The sequence below is a fragment of the Chenopodium album genome, chromosome 5 (assembly GCF_948465745.1).
Source record: "Chenopodium album chromosome 5, dcCheAlbu1.1, whole genome shotgun sequence".
NCBI lineage: Eukaryota > Viridiplantae > Streptophyta > Magnoliopsida > Caryophyllales > Amaranthaceae > Chenopodium > Chenopodium album.
In genome coordinates this window covers 76,057,954-76,073,714 of record NC_137838.1, presented here as the reverse complement: position 1 = coordinate 76,073,714, position 15,761 = coordinate 76,057,954, and the positions used below count along the sequence as shown (strand labels likewise).

General features: G+C 36.0%; 1 protein-coding gene across 1 annotated transcript; it reads right to left on the bottom strand.

Annotated features, from left to right (window-relative positions):
* Positions 1-10,885: 10,885 nt before the first annotated feature.
* Positions 10,886-11,921, bottom strand: LOC145631113 (uncharacterized). The gene is made up of 3 exons (XM_081683204.1): positions 11,780-11,921; positions 11,401-11,526; positions 10,886-11,136 (listed from the first exon to the last, which is right to left on the bottom strand). The coding sequence occupies exons 1-3, from the start codon at positions 11,847-11,849 to the stop codon at positions 11,024-11,026; spliced, it is 309 nt and encodes a 102-aa protein (XP_081539330.1). The 5' UTR covers positions 11,850-11,921; the 3' UTR covers positions 10,886-11,023.
* Between the last annotated feature and the right edge of the window lie 3,840 nt (positions 11,922-15,761).

Here is a 15,761-nt window from a genome sequence, read left to right as displayed (position 1 = left end):
AAGATAAATGGACCAATCATATCAAGACATGTGTCATGATTAAACCCTAATGACTAACGGAGTTAACGACCGTTAGTCATTAATGGCATTTGATGGATTTTTTGAAAAATGGGTGGCATTTGGTGAAGTTTTAAAACCTTGATGGCATTTAGTGAATTATTAAAGTGTTTAGTGGCATTTGGTGAAATAATCGAATAAAATATACATTGAATCGATTCAAACAAGATCCCACGGCGAATATGTTTTATCATATATATAAACCACAAATGCGAGTTAAAGGATATTGTTTGAATGTGTAAAAATCAAAAGGTGTCAATTTAAAAAAAAATAAAAAAGGAGGAAATATAATTTATGCCTCTTTTGAATTTAAAAAAAAAAATTATACTCCGTATAATAATAATACTCCCTTCGTCCCCGAAAGAACGACCCTTTTGGGTTGATTTCGCGGGTATTAATAAAGTTAAATAAAAAAGAAGTAAAAGTATATTGAAAAGATAAATTTACATGAGATTTACAAAAAAAGTAGATAGTATTAAAAGTATATGGAAAAACAAAATTTTATATGGAAAAGCTAATTTTGCACAAATATTGTTATAAATTGGTGGGTATTTTAATCCTAATGGGTCATTCTTTTTGGGACTAAAATTAGGCCAAATAGGTCGTTCTTTCGGGGACGGAGGGAAATAAACTTGGATTTTCTCTAAATATAATAGATTTTTTAAAAAAAATATACGTAAATCAATATATGAGTAAAAGACAAATTATAAATCAATAATAGAATCAAGCACGGATTACCATGATTAAAAGCTAAACAAGATATTAAGTTGATGATTACCTCAGTACAGAAATTGTCCCATAACATTTTGTTTCTTCATTGTTGATCAAACTTAAATATTTGGTGATTAATTCTCATTAACCTATCTACAAAATACAGATATAGAAATATCAATTATTTAAATGTATTTAAAATTTCTATCAAAAATTAAAGGAAAAACTGACATTTGCTACCGGCGAAAGCACCCCGCGCGTGTCACATTTACTACCTGTTTAAAAAAAATTTAAATTACTACCACACAAATTCCCTAACTTTATATTTCACTACCGAATGACTTTTGCCGTTAATGTTTCCGTCAGTGGGCCCAACCACCGTCCTGCAACCCCTTCATCCCCAACCACCTCACCGCCACCTCCCTTTCCCCATCATCGCTGCCCCCAATGGCCGAAATCGCGCTGCCACCCCATTCCCCTCACCGGCCAGCACATTCCCCTCGCCGGCGACCAGCTCTCCTCGGCCCTAAACTACAATCCCTACCCGAAACCCCTTTCCTTCCACGAAACCCTAGAAAAACCCATCTTCAACCCTAAACCCCCAAATCGTTCTCAACCCTTGAAATTGAAATTAAACCCCCAAATTGTTCCTCCTCCACCGCCGCTAGGTTTCAGGGAGAGGAGCGATTGAGAGGTTTTTCTAAGGTTTCGTGTGAGGGAAAAGGGATCGTGGTTTAGCCGTTTAGGGGCTAGGGGAGAAGGGCGGTGCCTCGCGAAGGGATTCAGTTGGTGCACCGGGCACGGGGTTAGGGGTGGTTGGCAAGAGGGGAAATGAAGGGGTGGGGCTCGTCGGCTTCGGGGAAATGCAGGGTTGGGATTCGTCGGCTTCGGGGAAATGCAAGGGTGGGGTTCGTCGGCTTCGGGGAAGCGTTTGGGAGCCAGCAAGGGGAGGGGGAAGGGCGGCTGACGCCGTGACAGGGAGGGAGGGAGGTGTTTGGGAATTTTTTTTAAAAAAAGTTTTTTTTTTTAATAATTTAATTTATTATTTAAATGAAATATGGGACCCACTTAACGGAACCTTAACGAATTCTGTTAAGTGGTAGCAATATATACAGTTAGGAAATTTGTGAGGTAGTAATTTAAAATATTTTTTAAAACCGATAGTAAATGTGACACGGGGTGCTTTCGTTGGTAGTAAATGTCAATTAAACTCATAATTTGGTACACACAGATCTGCACTGGAATTAAAAGAGCTCCATTAAATATCTAGATTACAAACTGTATAAATGTGATTGCTACAAAACTATACATATGAAATGAATGCGACAAATCTAATGGAACATTAGCCAAAACCATTCATTTCTACGCTAATTGGGAGGGACTATAATCATATGCTTGAACATAATATGACACCTACAAAAACTAGCAAAATCCTGAGACATGAATAACTTCTAGCACTTGAAACCTTCCTGAAAAGACAAGAAATGTGGAAAATGCTTCCACTATTCTGCAGAAGAGCATTAGTTTCGGGATTGATCTTTGAATACTCATAAGCTCGAAGAGGACATCCTATGCGACACCTTCAGGCTATATGGCAATGTCTCGAGTAGAAAGCTGTAATCAGTGCATATCCACAGAATATTTCTTATCGAAATTGGGCATATGACCTATCGTTGGAAAGCTCTTGAACCAAGCTATCACCCTCAACTTGAATCACCTCAAAATCAGTTGAAGTTTGAGAGATATAAGCGTTCAAAGTCAGCCCTACTAGATTTCGAGTCACAATTTAACAAATAATCTATTATAAACATTTCAAGAAATTGTTTTCCTTATTAATAGGTATAGGTTCTGAAACAAAAGTTTCAATCTTGAAATATAAAAAGATAATCGTGGTTGTAGTATTTGAAATTTTTTCCATAAAATTGAACCGAATATTCATATAACCCATGGTAATCATGTTTTTTTTTTAATATATAAAAATATTTCTTACGAGTATTAGTTACCTTATAATTTAAATTAATATGAATAAATAATACTCGGATTTATAGGCTTACTCATTTTCTTTAACTCGTGGGTAGAAAAAAAAATATAATTATTCTTTTATACCACACCTAATACCTTTATTTTCCCTAAGTATCCAATAATTTACCCACCTAAAATAATAAATTTTTATTTTACCCACACATAGTACCCAAAATAATGTTAATACATTCTTCTTGTTAGAAATAATTTGATTTTTGGAATAATAATAAAACCGTACAAGTAGTAATTAGAAGATTAACAAATTTCTTTGATTGCCTTTCTGAAATAATTCTAGTGGCCTGGTTTTTAATGAGGATGCCTCTTACCCTACAATCCGAACCCTATTTATATTAAGTTTTTAGTTCATGCAACTTATTATCATAAAGTACAAAGTATATATTATTGGTTAGACGACAGCTTATATTATAATGACATACGGTTTATATTATACAGATGTGGATTTTTTTTCTTTGTTTTGACATTTTCAATTGGGAATTTGATTTTAATAAACAATTTTATGTCAAAATTTTAATTTAACTAGGGTGCCCTACGCGTGTGATGCGCGTGGAGGGGCTAGCTCTTGCAGAGAATGAAATTGTATTGGTGTGTATTTACACCTTTGATTTGGGTGGTAGACCTTGTAATTTTAATATGTACTATTTGGTTTATGTGCCTATGGTGACTTTGTAAAAGCATAAGAAAGCCACCAAAATCTTTTATGACAATTATTTTTTAAAACCCTCAAAAGTTTAACAGTGTTATTTCAAATTTATTATTAAATGAGTAATATTTAATTGATTTGCATCCCTTCATATCTTAAGTAATTGTTAGTTTAGAACTTTTAATTGATTTCATGTTTCAATAATTAGCGTGTTTTTCTTCATATGAATTTTTTGTGAGCTTTGGTCATATATATGCAGTAACAATATGTGAAATGTTCGTTGTACCTAAAAACTTAATAATTTTTTAATGTTCTACGACCATCTAATATATATATATATATATATATATATATATATATATATATATATATATATATATAAAGCAATAACCAATTAGTTATATTTTTTTCTGTTAAAATCTCTCCATAATTAATGCCAGTTTTTTTTTTTTTTAATTTCTTTTTTTTATATCATCGATATCCCTTGATTTTAAGATTTTTAAGTTCTAAAAAAAAAGCATAGCTAATTTTTTTGTTAAAAAAAATTGAATTAATTTTTTTTTTTGAGGGAAAGCTAGGAAGCGAATTCATTCATTGTTGGACAAATTGTCCATGAGTACATAGGGAGAAATATCGTTGGGACAACAATTCGCCCAAATTTGTTCAACACCATAAGGAATTATACGAGCTAAATGGTGTGCGACAAAATTCCCTTCCCGCTTTACATGAGACCAAGAGATAAAATCAAAGGAAGAACAAGTATCTAAAACATCATCAAGCAACGAATCCAAGTCTGAAAGATAAGAAGAAGCCTTTGATAGCCTTGAAATAATGCTGCTATTATCGGACTCAAGTATGATGTTATTGAGACCATGCTGCTTGGCGCATATATAGCTGCCTTGCACTCAGCAAGCTCAAGAGACCATAAGGCCTTGTACCTCTTGACGCCAGCGAACAAGACCTCTCCTTTGTGGTTTCGGGCAATAACACCAAGACCAACCCAGCCCTCAATGTTCAATGCTGCGTCGCAGTTCAACTTAACACAGCCTGGTGGTGGAGGTTTCCATACTTTCGGGCTTTTGGGTGCTTTAGGAGCTTTGCAGCCATATATTCTTTTGGCGTATTTATCATATTCTTCAACTAGATTAGCCATTCGCATGAGTACAACATTGTGAGGAGTTTAATTTCCTTATTATTGAAAACTTTGTTGTTGCGACGCTCCCATATTAGCCAAAGAAGGGCTGCACCACGCTGCTGAGTCTTCAAGTTCTCACTACCCCAAGCTTCAATCAGGTCCTTAAAGTCGGGGAATTAATCCACTCTCACAAGATTTTCACAGTTGGTTGCAGCCCATAAGTCACGGACAACAGTGCAGGAGAAAAAGGCATGGCTTTGAGTCTCGGTTTCAGTTAAACACCACGGGCATTTGTCATCTTCACTCATGTGCCTGTATTTGAGAAGAGCACGGACTGGCAGAGAGCTTGTGCAAGCACGCCATATCAGGTGCCTCACTTTTGGTGTGGTTTCGAGCTTCCACAGGTTTACCAAGCATGATGGAAAAGATCAAGGTTACATGACTTACCTAACATATATGCGGTCTTTACAGAATACAAACCGTCATTAGAAAAAGCCCATGTAATACAGTCCTTTGGGGATCTCAGACTGAGAGGAATGGAGAGGATGCATTTGACATCACGCTCATTAAAAATTCTGGTAAGTAACTCGTGATTCCAGTCCATGGCTACAAAATCAATAAGCTCATTCACAAAAGTCACCTCGTCAGTTTGAGGGGACAAAATCCTTGAGCCAAATTTGTCAGCTACCCACGGATCATCCCATATATTAATATTGCAACCATTCCCCACCCTCTAAATCATTCCTTCCATCACCAAGGCTTTCGAACCCCATATACCCCTCCAAGAGTGGCTGCAGGAGTAACCCATGGAAGAGCTCAAAAATTCATCATTTGGGAAGTAATTCTTTTTCAAGACTTTGCTCAAGAGTGACTCGGGGTGAGTGATAAGACGCCACGCTTGTTTACCAAGCATAGCCTCGTTAAAGACTACCATATCTCGGAAGCCAAAACCCCCTAACATTTTCGGATTGCAGAGGGATTCCCATTTAATCCAATGAACCTTCTGACAATTTCCAAAGTGACCCCACCAAAACTTTGCAGTCATCGATTTTATGTCATCAATTATAGAAGTCGGAATGCGGTAAACTCCCATAATATATGATGGAATGGCTTGGATGACAGCTTTTATGAGAGTTTCCTTTCCCGCACGAGACAAAAGCTTCTCTTTCCACCCTTGCAATTTCTTCCAAATGCTATCTTTGAGGGCACAAAAAACGGCTTTCTTCGACCTCCCCACAATTGTTGGGATACCAAGATACTTCCCATCATACCCAAAAAGTCCACAAGATCTTTTTTCACCGAATCACAAACGCCTTTGCTAAAGAGACCTCCGATTTTTAATAATTGATTTTTTGCCCGGAAGCTGCTTCATATTTGTTGAGTATATCAACTATCTTTGAGCATTCCTTTCGGTTGGCTCTAGCAAAAAGCAAACTATCATCAGCAAAGAAAAGATGTGAGATTGCAGGACCGTTCCGACTAGCACGAACTCCATGAATATCCCCATGAGACACAGCCTTTGAAATAAGGCTAGAAAAGGCATCAGCGATAATGATGAAAAGGTAGGGAGAGAGCGGGTCACCTTGCCTTAACCCCCTAGAGGGTTTGACTTCACCACTAACCGTACCATTGATGACAAAAGAGTAGGAAACCGTAGAAACAAAGCTCATGATGACATTCACCCAAGTATGAGCAAAACCCATTTTTAACAGCATTTTCTCCAGAAAAGGCCACTCCACTCTATCATAGGCTTTACTCATGTCCAACTTCAAAGCAATTGACCCCTTTCTCCCTTTGCTTCTTTTCTTCATGGTGTGAAATAATTCTAGAGCAATAAGAGCGTTGTCTGTAATCAATCTCCCCGGAACAAAAGCACTTTGATTCTCCGAGATGATATCCGGAAGGATTGATTTGAGACGCATCACAATAGCCTTTGAGGATATTTTGTACAATACATTGCAGAGAGAAATTGGTCTAAATTCAAACATATTCCGGGGATATTTCACTTTGGGAATCAGAACAATGTTGGTACAATTGAATTCAGCCGGAGAAACTCGACCATGAAGAATATTGCGTACAATGGTAGAAACATCATCCCCAATAATGTGCCAGAATTTTTGGTAAAAAATCGCATGAAGCCCATCTGCCCCCGGTGCCTTGCAGGGATGCATCACACAAATTGCAGCATAAATATCTTTTTTTGTGAATGGCCGAAGGAGATGCTCGTTGATATCATCATTAATCTTCGGGGAAATGGTTTCAAGGACCTCATCACAAGATGCCTCTGAATGTAGACCTACAGCAAATAATTTAGAGTAGTAGCTCTGCACAATATTTTCAATATCCTCGTCATCTGTGCACCACTCTCCATTGTCATTAAGCAAGCCCACAATTTCATTCTTCTTTTTCCGTTGAGATGCCTTATGGTGAAAGTACGATGTGTTCTTGTCACCATCTTTAATTTCCGCCGACCTCGATCTCAAGTACCAATATGCCTCTTGTTTCTCGTACACCTCATCAAGCTTCCTCTCAATTTCCGCACCAAGCCGAATGTTGGTTCCAGTCATTGCACCTTCTTGAACAACTTTGAGCTTTAGTTCAAGGTCGTCAATCTGTTTATTGAAATTAGAGAATTTTTTACCACTCCAACTTCGAAGAGAACCAATTAAACATCCCTCTCTTTCAAGCATCAGACTGCCCTCAGTATCCTTCCAAGCTTGCCGGACCACCTGTTCACAATCTACATCAAGGAGCCATGCCGTTTCGAACTTGAAAGATTTCTTCCCTCTTTTCCTCTTTCGCTTAGGCCGCCTTTGTCTCACAATTATGGGGGTGTGGTCAGATTTGAAACGAACAAGGTGCTCAACAAAAGTGTTTGGGAATAAAGAAAACCACTCCTCACTCCCACAGAATCGATCAAGCCTCTCTCGAACAATAGTATTAGGAGATTTGCCCCTTTCCCATGTGTACCATTGCCCCTCAAAGCCAAGGTCACGCAATTTACATACGTCTAAAACATCTCGAAAGCCACTGATTGCTCAACGCTCAGAGTCAGCACCACCCTCTTTTTCCTCCATACTTAAAATTTCAATGAAGTCACCACCCAAAAGAATCGGGCCATTAATACTATCACAAAGAGATTTGATGAGAAGCCATGTTTTGTGTTTTTCACCAGTAGCCGACCAACCATATATACCAATAAAATACCAAAAAAAATCTCCTTGCATAACTTTTCCACAAATGCGGTGATCTGAGAAGGAAACAAGCACAAAATCTAACAAGCTACTGTTCCAGTACAAACATAAACCACCAGAGAGCCCTATGCTACTAACACCAAAAGCACAATCAAAGCCTAAACTATGTTTTACATTTTCAGCAGCAATTTTATTGATTTTAGTTTCGGAAAGAAAAACAAGATTAGGGGCAAGAGAAGCACACCATTTCCGGAGTGCACCAACTGCTCGAGGATTGCCAAGCCCTCGAACATTCCAGCATAGAGTATTCATGGCTTTTCGAGGGGTTGGTTGCAGCCAACACCCTCTACTTGATTTATTCCTTCTCCGGATAAAGAGTCTACTAGCTTCACTTTCTTCATCTTCTCACTTCTCGATTCGTTCACTTCAACACTTCTTTTACGGTTGGTTGAAGATAATGCGCATTGAGTCCCAGCAGTAGCTTCCTTGCTTCGCAAGATAGCAGCTCTATCCTTTCTCTTCCATCCTCCTTCTTTAACTGGCCTGTCTTCAACCCCCGTCGTATTGATCATTGGGTCAGAATGCACAACATTGCTCGTGGTGATATTGTCAAGGGAGGTGCTGCTAGTAGGAATGACTTTGGCAGCAGTAACTTCTGAGTTGAAGTCTTGAATCCGATCAGGCATGTTCTCATCGTAGTTTCCATCCACTTGATTAGTGTTCTGAATTGGGGCAGCTTTATTATTCTGATCAATGTTCTTTGGTCTTAAGACCATCATAGAGCTTCCTTCAGCCTTCTCAGGTACCAAGCGTACTTGTCTGGCAGATTGAGTGTGGACTTGTTCATTACCCAAAAAAGGGGATTTTGGGGAACCAAAGCATAATTTTCGAGCAGCCCCTGGAGGACCGAGTTTGATAACACCAGGATCATTAAAATTCTTTGGTTTGGTGTATGAACAAGTACTCAGATTTTCTTTCCACTTTCTTTCCTTCTCCCTTTCGAACATATTGAATTTTATTTTCTTTTTGGGAGTTGCACGCAGCCATGGACCGTACTGAAATACCAATTCTTCTTCTTCTGCCCTTGCAAGATCTTTGGAGTGACAGTCTCTATCCGTGTGGTCTAGCATCCCACAGAAGAAACAAAAATCTGCCAGTCTCTCGTATTTAATGTCTATCCACTTTGATGAATTAACACCCGTGGCTAGCTTAAATCCTCTTCGCAAAGGCTTCCTAACATCAACCTTGATCTTTAGTCGAACGAATTCACTCAATCCCAAAGGATCATCTTCGTCTAGTTCAATAAAACCACCAAGAAATTCTCCGACATCATACATCGTAGCAGCATTACGCCTATTAAAAGGAACGTCAAGTAATCGAACCCACATTGGAGCATGGGTAAAAGAGATCTCAGAGGGTTGTTCATCCCCCTGGAGTTCTTTCATCAACAAAATCTTGTCATCGAAGAACCATGGACACCCCTCGATAACACGATCTTTATCAGTCTCACAGAAAAATTGGAAAACAAACAAGTTGGTTTCCACGACCCTAATTACAACACCTTCCTTCAGACTCCAAACTGTTTGTAGGGTTCGTTTCATCGCCTCAGAGTTATAGGGTTTGATCGTGCATAATTTCCCTACCAAAGTCAACTTCAATTGCACATTCTGTTCTCCTATATCAGCCTCGAGGGATTCAGCCCCAATCACCGCATCTTCGTCTTCTGTTAATTTTAATTTCTCCCATTCTTTCACCAGATCATGTGCCATATCAAAAATCAGAGCAAAACAGAGTAAAAAGATGAATGTAATTCAAGAAATTGATGGAAATAGGAGGGAAATTACTAGGAAATACTAACTCGACTCAACTACTACGCCCTAGGAGGGACTGCTGCGAAACCCTAAGCGAGGGACTTTTTTTGTTGACCCAATTTTTATTTTTATTTTTGGAAACAACTTTGAATGAATTGATGATATGTTAATGATTAAAAAAAGCATTAAATATATTAATGAGGGTAAAAAAGTAAATACACATTTTTGTACATAGGTAGCACACTATTCCTAAGAGTTATAATTGACACAATCAAAGTTGACATACTTTTTATAAGGTAGGGAAATGCATTAACTATTATTTTATATTAACTTGATTCTTAAATAATTGACACAATCAAAGTTGATATACTTGTTACTTGTTAGTGCACCATTTGACTAAAAGTGATGTTATGAAACTTAATATTAACACCTATTTAATACGGACATTTTGCATGATAATGTATTATGCCTATTGTTTCCAATTTTATCTTCTTATTATATGTAGCCCTATGGTCTACCATACATACATCTGTTTCCTAATATATATTTTTAATAATTTAGTGAAATATTGTAGTCAAAGTTTTATATACCTAATAAATATACTAGTGTGTACTTCAATTCCTCCGTTTTATGTTAGTTTGTTTTGACTTTAATTTGGACTATCTCAAATTTTTATTATTGACTTTATTTAATTTTTTGATTTGTACTTCGTATTTGGGAGTAAACCTATTTAAAATTAGATAGAGCTGTCTAAAGTTGAAACGACACAAATTGGACACGAAAATATTGAGTTATTGTCGAGGGTTCTCAATACGTTTGATTTAATCATGTTAACATGACACCTCACATTTACTTTTTAAATTGTTAAACAGGTTTTGTTAGTGTTAAGATTCCCAACATGAAATCAACTCGACTAAACTTGCCTAAGAAATAAACCTACTCATAATAAATCTTAGAAATTTTTATAAATTTATTTCAATCTATACGAGTATTTGGACTTAGGAGTACGTCAGAGTAAGTTTGACAAAATAAAGTAAGAATGGTTGAGCATTAATGTGTATATTTATATACAATATACATATACCATACAGTATGATCGAATTAAGGAGCTGAAAATGTATTGATTATCTGATGAATGTATAATCTGTGAGATTTGACAATATATTGCTCGTCTTCCGCCAGATTTGACGGACGGCAGCTATGAATGCTGATTCTGTTTATGTGGAATAATACACAGTGGCAAATCTGGCAAATAATACGGAGTACTCCGTACAATTTAGTAATAATGATAAGATTGATAACGATGCTTAATACTTAAAAAAAACTTATTATTATGCACTCCGAATCAAATCCGGGGAGAATTACAATTTGAGTAGTGGGATTAAAATGGAAATAATTGAGAATATATTGTTGAAGATTTTGGACGTCGCAGTTAGTCTGAACAAGTGCCACCCGAAAGGGTGGCTGAACAAACCCTCTTTCCACAGCATGGAGCATCAAAAAATCCACAACTTTCCCCAAGCCCCTTGCAACCTGAGAATGAGTCTGCAAAAATAACATCCCACTCATCAGAAGCGTGCATTACTATCTTCAATTCGTACGTACGTACCGAGTATTATACTACCTCCGTTATAGGTTATGTGCAACGATTAGACATTTTCCCTCTCTGCTTTATGTCAAATCGTTGCACATAACCTGTAACGGAGGTAGTATATAGAATGTTACATTTTACTCTGTATATATGTTATACGGAGTATAACAAAGGGCTAGATCGATATAGACGTTTTAATAGGGTTTGCTAAGGCTTACCATATACACATACACCTCCACTCAAGGAATCTGAACATGAACCTCCATTACAACACCAATTAAAAGCCCCACAACCTTCTCCAACACCAGCACATCCTTGTACATTTCCAACCAACATCATTTGCACTGCAATTAAATTTATCAACACGTATCAAAATTCCAAAATTAATATTGTTGACAATACTTCGTAGATTTTAATAACAAACATATACTACATCTGTTAAATATTTTATGTCTCACAAATAATACCCTAAAGTTGCAAATAAAAGTTAACGGAGGTAGTAATTAATAACATCGTAATTTTATTTTTATTTTTCCATAAAATTTCAACTCAATACCATTTTAGAAATATAGTTACGAAGCATAATTATAAAATTACCTAATGCAAGAACGACAAATACTTTTAATACATGATTCTTCTTGTTGGAAAACACTAGCTTCCCCTCCATTTTTGGAATTTTAGTAAAGTAGCTACTACTAGAAGATTAAATAAGTTATTTGCCTTTTTTTGAATAACTCTAGTAGTTTTTAATGAGGATGCCTCTAACCCTACAACCCGAACCCTATTTATAGTACGTTTTCATTTCATGCAACCTATTATTATAATGTACAAATTATTATTGGTTAGTCTTCGGCATCCAGCTCAATATGACATAGGGTTATACAAATGTGGATTTTATTCTATATTTTGACATTCTCAATTGGGAATTTGGGATCAACACGCATTCCGATCTTATTTCAAATTTTTAATTTAAAACTACATTAATAGTAGAATAAAATAAAATAAAATAAGTTGTTGGAATTCATTTCATTAATAGTACTCTCTCGGTTCTGATAGAATAATAGAGATGTTGCTTTTTTTTTTTCACTATTCACATACTCCCTCCGTTTTTAAATACTTGCTCCATTTCTCCATGCGCGGAGTTTTAGGAGAAATTCGATAAAGTAATAAAATATTAAGGTAGTGGGGTTGGTGAAAGAATAAAAAAGTGTAAAAGACAAAAGTAGTGAAGAGAATAGGAGGAGAGAGAATATATGTTGGGTCCACCAAGTTAGATAAATTAATTAAATATTGTAAAAGTTTTCCAAATAAGGAAATGGAGCAAGTATTTAAAAACGGCTGAAAAAGGAAAGTTGAGCAAGTATTAAAAAACGGAGGGGGTATTATACTAACATAATAAAAACATATTTTGTCATAAAATGTGTTTTTAGATAGGTATTAATATAAAGTTTCATAATACGAGTATGACTTTTAATATAATTTTTTTAATATCTAATTATATAAAAATAAGGTCAAATTAGTGCATTGGCATGTGTGCAAAAGTTGATTATGCCAGTTATTCAGGGATAGAGAAAGTAAATAGCTAGTCATTAGAGTTCAATGTAGCTAGGGCCCTAATTGGAGGTAGCGCTTAAGGTAACGGTTAGCGTTTTGACCGGTCAAATCAAAACACTACAAGAAAAAATTTGAGAGTGTTTAGCAATGTAGCGATTTTAGTAGCGGTTAGCGATAGAGGTGACGTTTAGGTAGCTTTTCTCAAATGTTAAAAATAGTAGCATTTAAAAGTAGCAAGTAGCATTTGGCAAATTTTTATTAATTTTAATGCAATATATATGAATTTTGATATATTTTGTTATTGCAACCCACTACGTACTTTTGCCAAACACTCATACTATCAATCGTTAATTTGACAGCTAACCTCTACCCACTACTAATTAATCGCTACTCGCTACCTTAACAGTTACCCGCTATTCGACCGCTAAAAGTTATCCGCTACCCGCTACTTTTACCAAACATGACCTAAATTAACTTAAAAAACTTATATGACATCCGACGCGTTAGCCGCTTTATTTTTAATATACTTCTAATTAGAACTCCAACACTTCTCTTTTATTTATCAGGTTTACAAATTTGGCTATTTTGGATATTTTCTATCCAATTCATTTAGGAATTTGCAGTTTTTTTTTTTGTTTTTTTTTTTGACAAGGTAGGAATTCGCAGTTGATTTCATTAAAATCTACAGTTCATCAGCATTGTGGGTTTGCTCTATTTTGCATGTGAAAACCTACCTAATAAATAACTAAATAAAATATTGTAAGGAAATACCTAATAAAAGATAAAATATTGTTAAAAGCTAACTAATAAAGCGTAAAATATTGTAAAATACAATCTCGATTTTCCGGATTTCCACCATTGACCCACTTTTTTTTTGACAAAAAGAAAAAAGATTTCATTAATAAAAGATAATCAAATGGCACTTATATACAATTTCAAAGAAATCTAAAATTTCAATACAAGTACAAATCACCTTAGAACTAGTTACATTGCAGATTAAAAGATCTTGTTAAATTTGTTTTTAATGTAAATTTTCCAAATTACTCCATATTTTGGAGAATTGAATTTTTTTTAAAAAAAACTTAAATTTTCTTATTTAATTATTCATCGTGCAGGAGAGTAACACTAGGAGTATATCATGACTAACGTGCAAATAAAGTAGTTGATTATGTATTGATTATCTGAATGTGTATGTGATGTATGAAGATAATATATTGCTTGTCTTGCGCCAGATTTGGTGGATAAAAGATTTTAATTCCCTTTTCATAGAAGGAAATATTGACGTTCGTTCGCTCAAAATAATCTCAACTTTGGATTATTTTTTAATAATCCTAATTTTAAGAGTCACTCGTTCAAATTGAAAGCAAGTGATCGGTAACCTCTTATAAAGGTTTTTTTTTTAGTTTTGAGTGACACATGTCAACACATAGGTTGAAAAAATTGGCCGACCGGCTCTATAGCACCCCACCTGACCCACCGTCGACCCCCAAAACCACCCACACAACCTGCACCGACCCCAAAAACTACCCACACGGCCTGCCCTGACCTCAAAAAAAACTCCCGTAAAATCACCCCACCATCAAAACGACCGATTTCGAGGGTGGAGAAAGGGAGGAGGCCGGGGCGATTTTGGCGACGGAGGAAAGGAGAGGGTGCTTGATTAAAGCTTGTGTTGGTGGTTTTTAGGGTCGAGGCAGGTTGTGTGGGAGGTTTTGGGGGTCGGCGGTGGGTTAGCTGGGGTGCTAAAGGGCAAGCCGGCTGATTTTTGGTGGTTAAGGGGGTGGCCGACCGTTTTTCGGCGAGATAAGGGGAGGGGCTAGGGTTTGGTGGTGGTGGGTAGGTGGCTGGGGAAAATTTGAGGTTATTTTTTTGTTTTCTTATGAATTAAGATAAATGGACCAATCATATCATGACATGTGTCATGATTAAACCCTAATGACTAACGGAGTTAACGACCGTTAGTCATTAATGGCACTTGATGGTTTTTTGAAAAATGGGTGGCATTTGGTGAAGTTTGAAAACCTTGATGGCATTTAGTGAATTATTAAAGTGTTTAGTGGCATTTGGTGAAATAATCGAATAAAATATACATTGAATCGATTCAAACAAGATCCCACGCGAATATGTTTTATCATATAAATGTGATTGCTACAAAACTATACATATGAAATGAATGCCACAAATCTAATGGAACATTAGCCAAAACCATTCATTTCTACGCTAATTGGGAGGGACTATAATCATATGCTTGAACATAATATGACACCTACAAAATCTAGCAAAATCCTGAGACATGAATAACTTCTAGCACTTGAAACCTTCCTGAAAAGACAAGAAATGTGGAAAATGCTTCCACTATTCTGCAGAAGAGCATTAGTTTCGGGATTGATCTTTGAATACTCATAAGCTCGAAGAGGACATCCTATGCGACACCTTCAGGCTATATGGCAATGTCTCGAGTAGAAAGCTGTAATCAGTGCATATCCACAGAATATTTCTTATCGAAATTGGGCATATGATCGACCTATCGTTGGAAAGCTCTTGAACCAAGCTATCACCCCCAACTTGAATCACCTCAAAATCAGTTGTAGTTTGAGAGATATAAGCGTTCAAAGTCAGCCCTACTAGATTTCGAGTCACAATTTAACAAATAATCTATTATAAACATTTCAAGAAATTGTTTTCCTTATTAATAGATATAGGTTCTGAAACAAAAGTTTCAATCTTGAAATATAAAAAGATAATCGTGGTTGTAGTATTTGAAATTTTTTCCATAAAATTGAACCGAATATTCATATAACCCATGGTAATCATGTTTTTTTTTAATATATAAAAATATTTCTTACGAGTATTAGTTACCTTATAATTTAAATTAATATGAATAAATAATACTCGGATTTATAGGCTTACTCATTTTCTTTAACTCGTGGGTAGAAAAAAAAATATAATTATTCTTTTTATACCACACCTAATACCTTTATTTTCCCTAAGTATCCAATAATTTACCCACCTAAAATAATAAATT

Coding starts and splice junctions, on each gene's coding strand:
- LOC145631113 (XM_081683204.1), bottom strand. CDS start 11,849: ATGGAGGGGAAGCTAGTGTTTTCCAACAAGAAGAATCATGTATTAAAA. Junction 11,527..11,779: donor ATTTGTCGTTCTTGCATTAG/GTAATTTTATAA, acceptor ATTTAATTGCAG/TGCAAATGATGTTGGTTGGA. Junction 11,137..11,400: donor TGGAGGTGTATGTGTATATG/GTAAGCCTTAGC, acceptor TTATTTTTGCAG/ACTCATTCTCAGGTTGCAAG.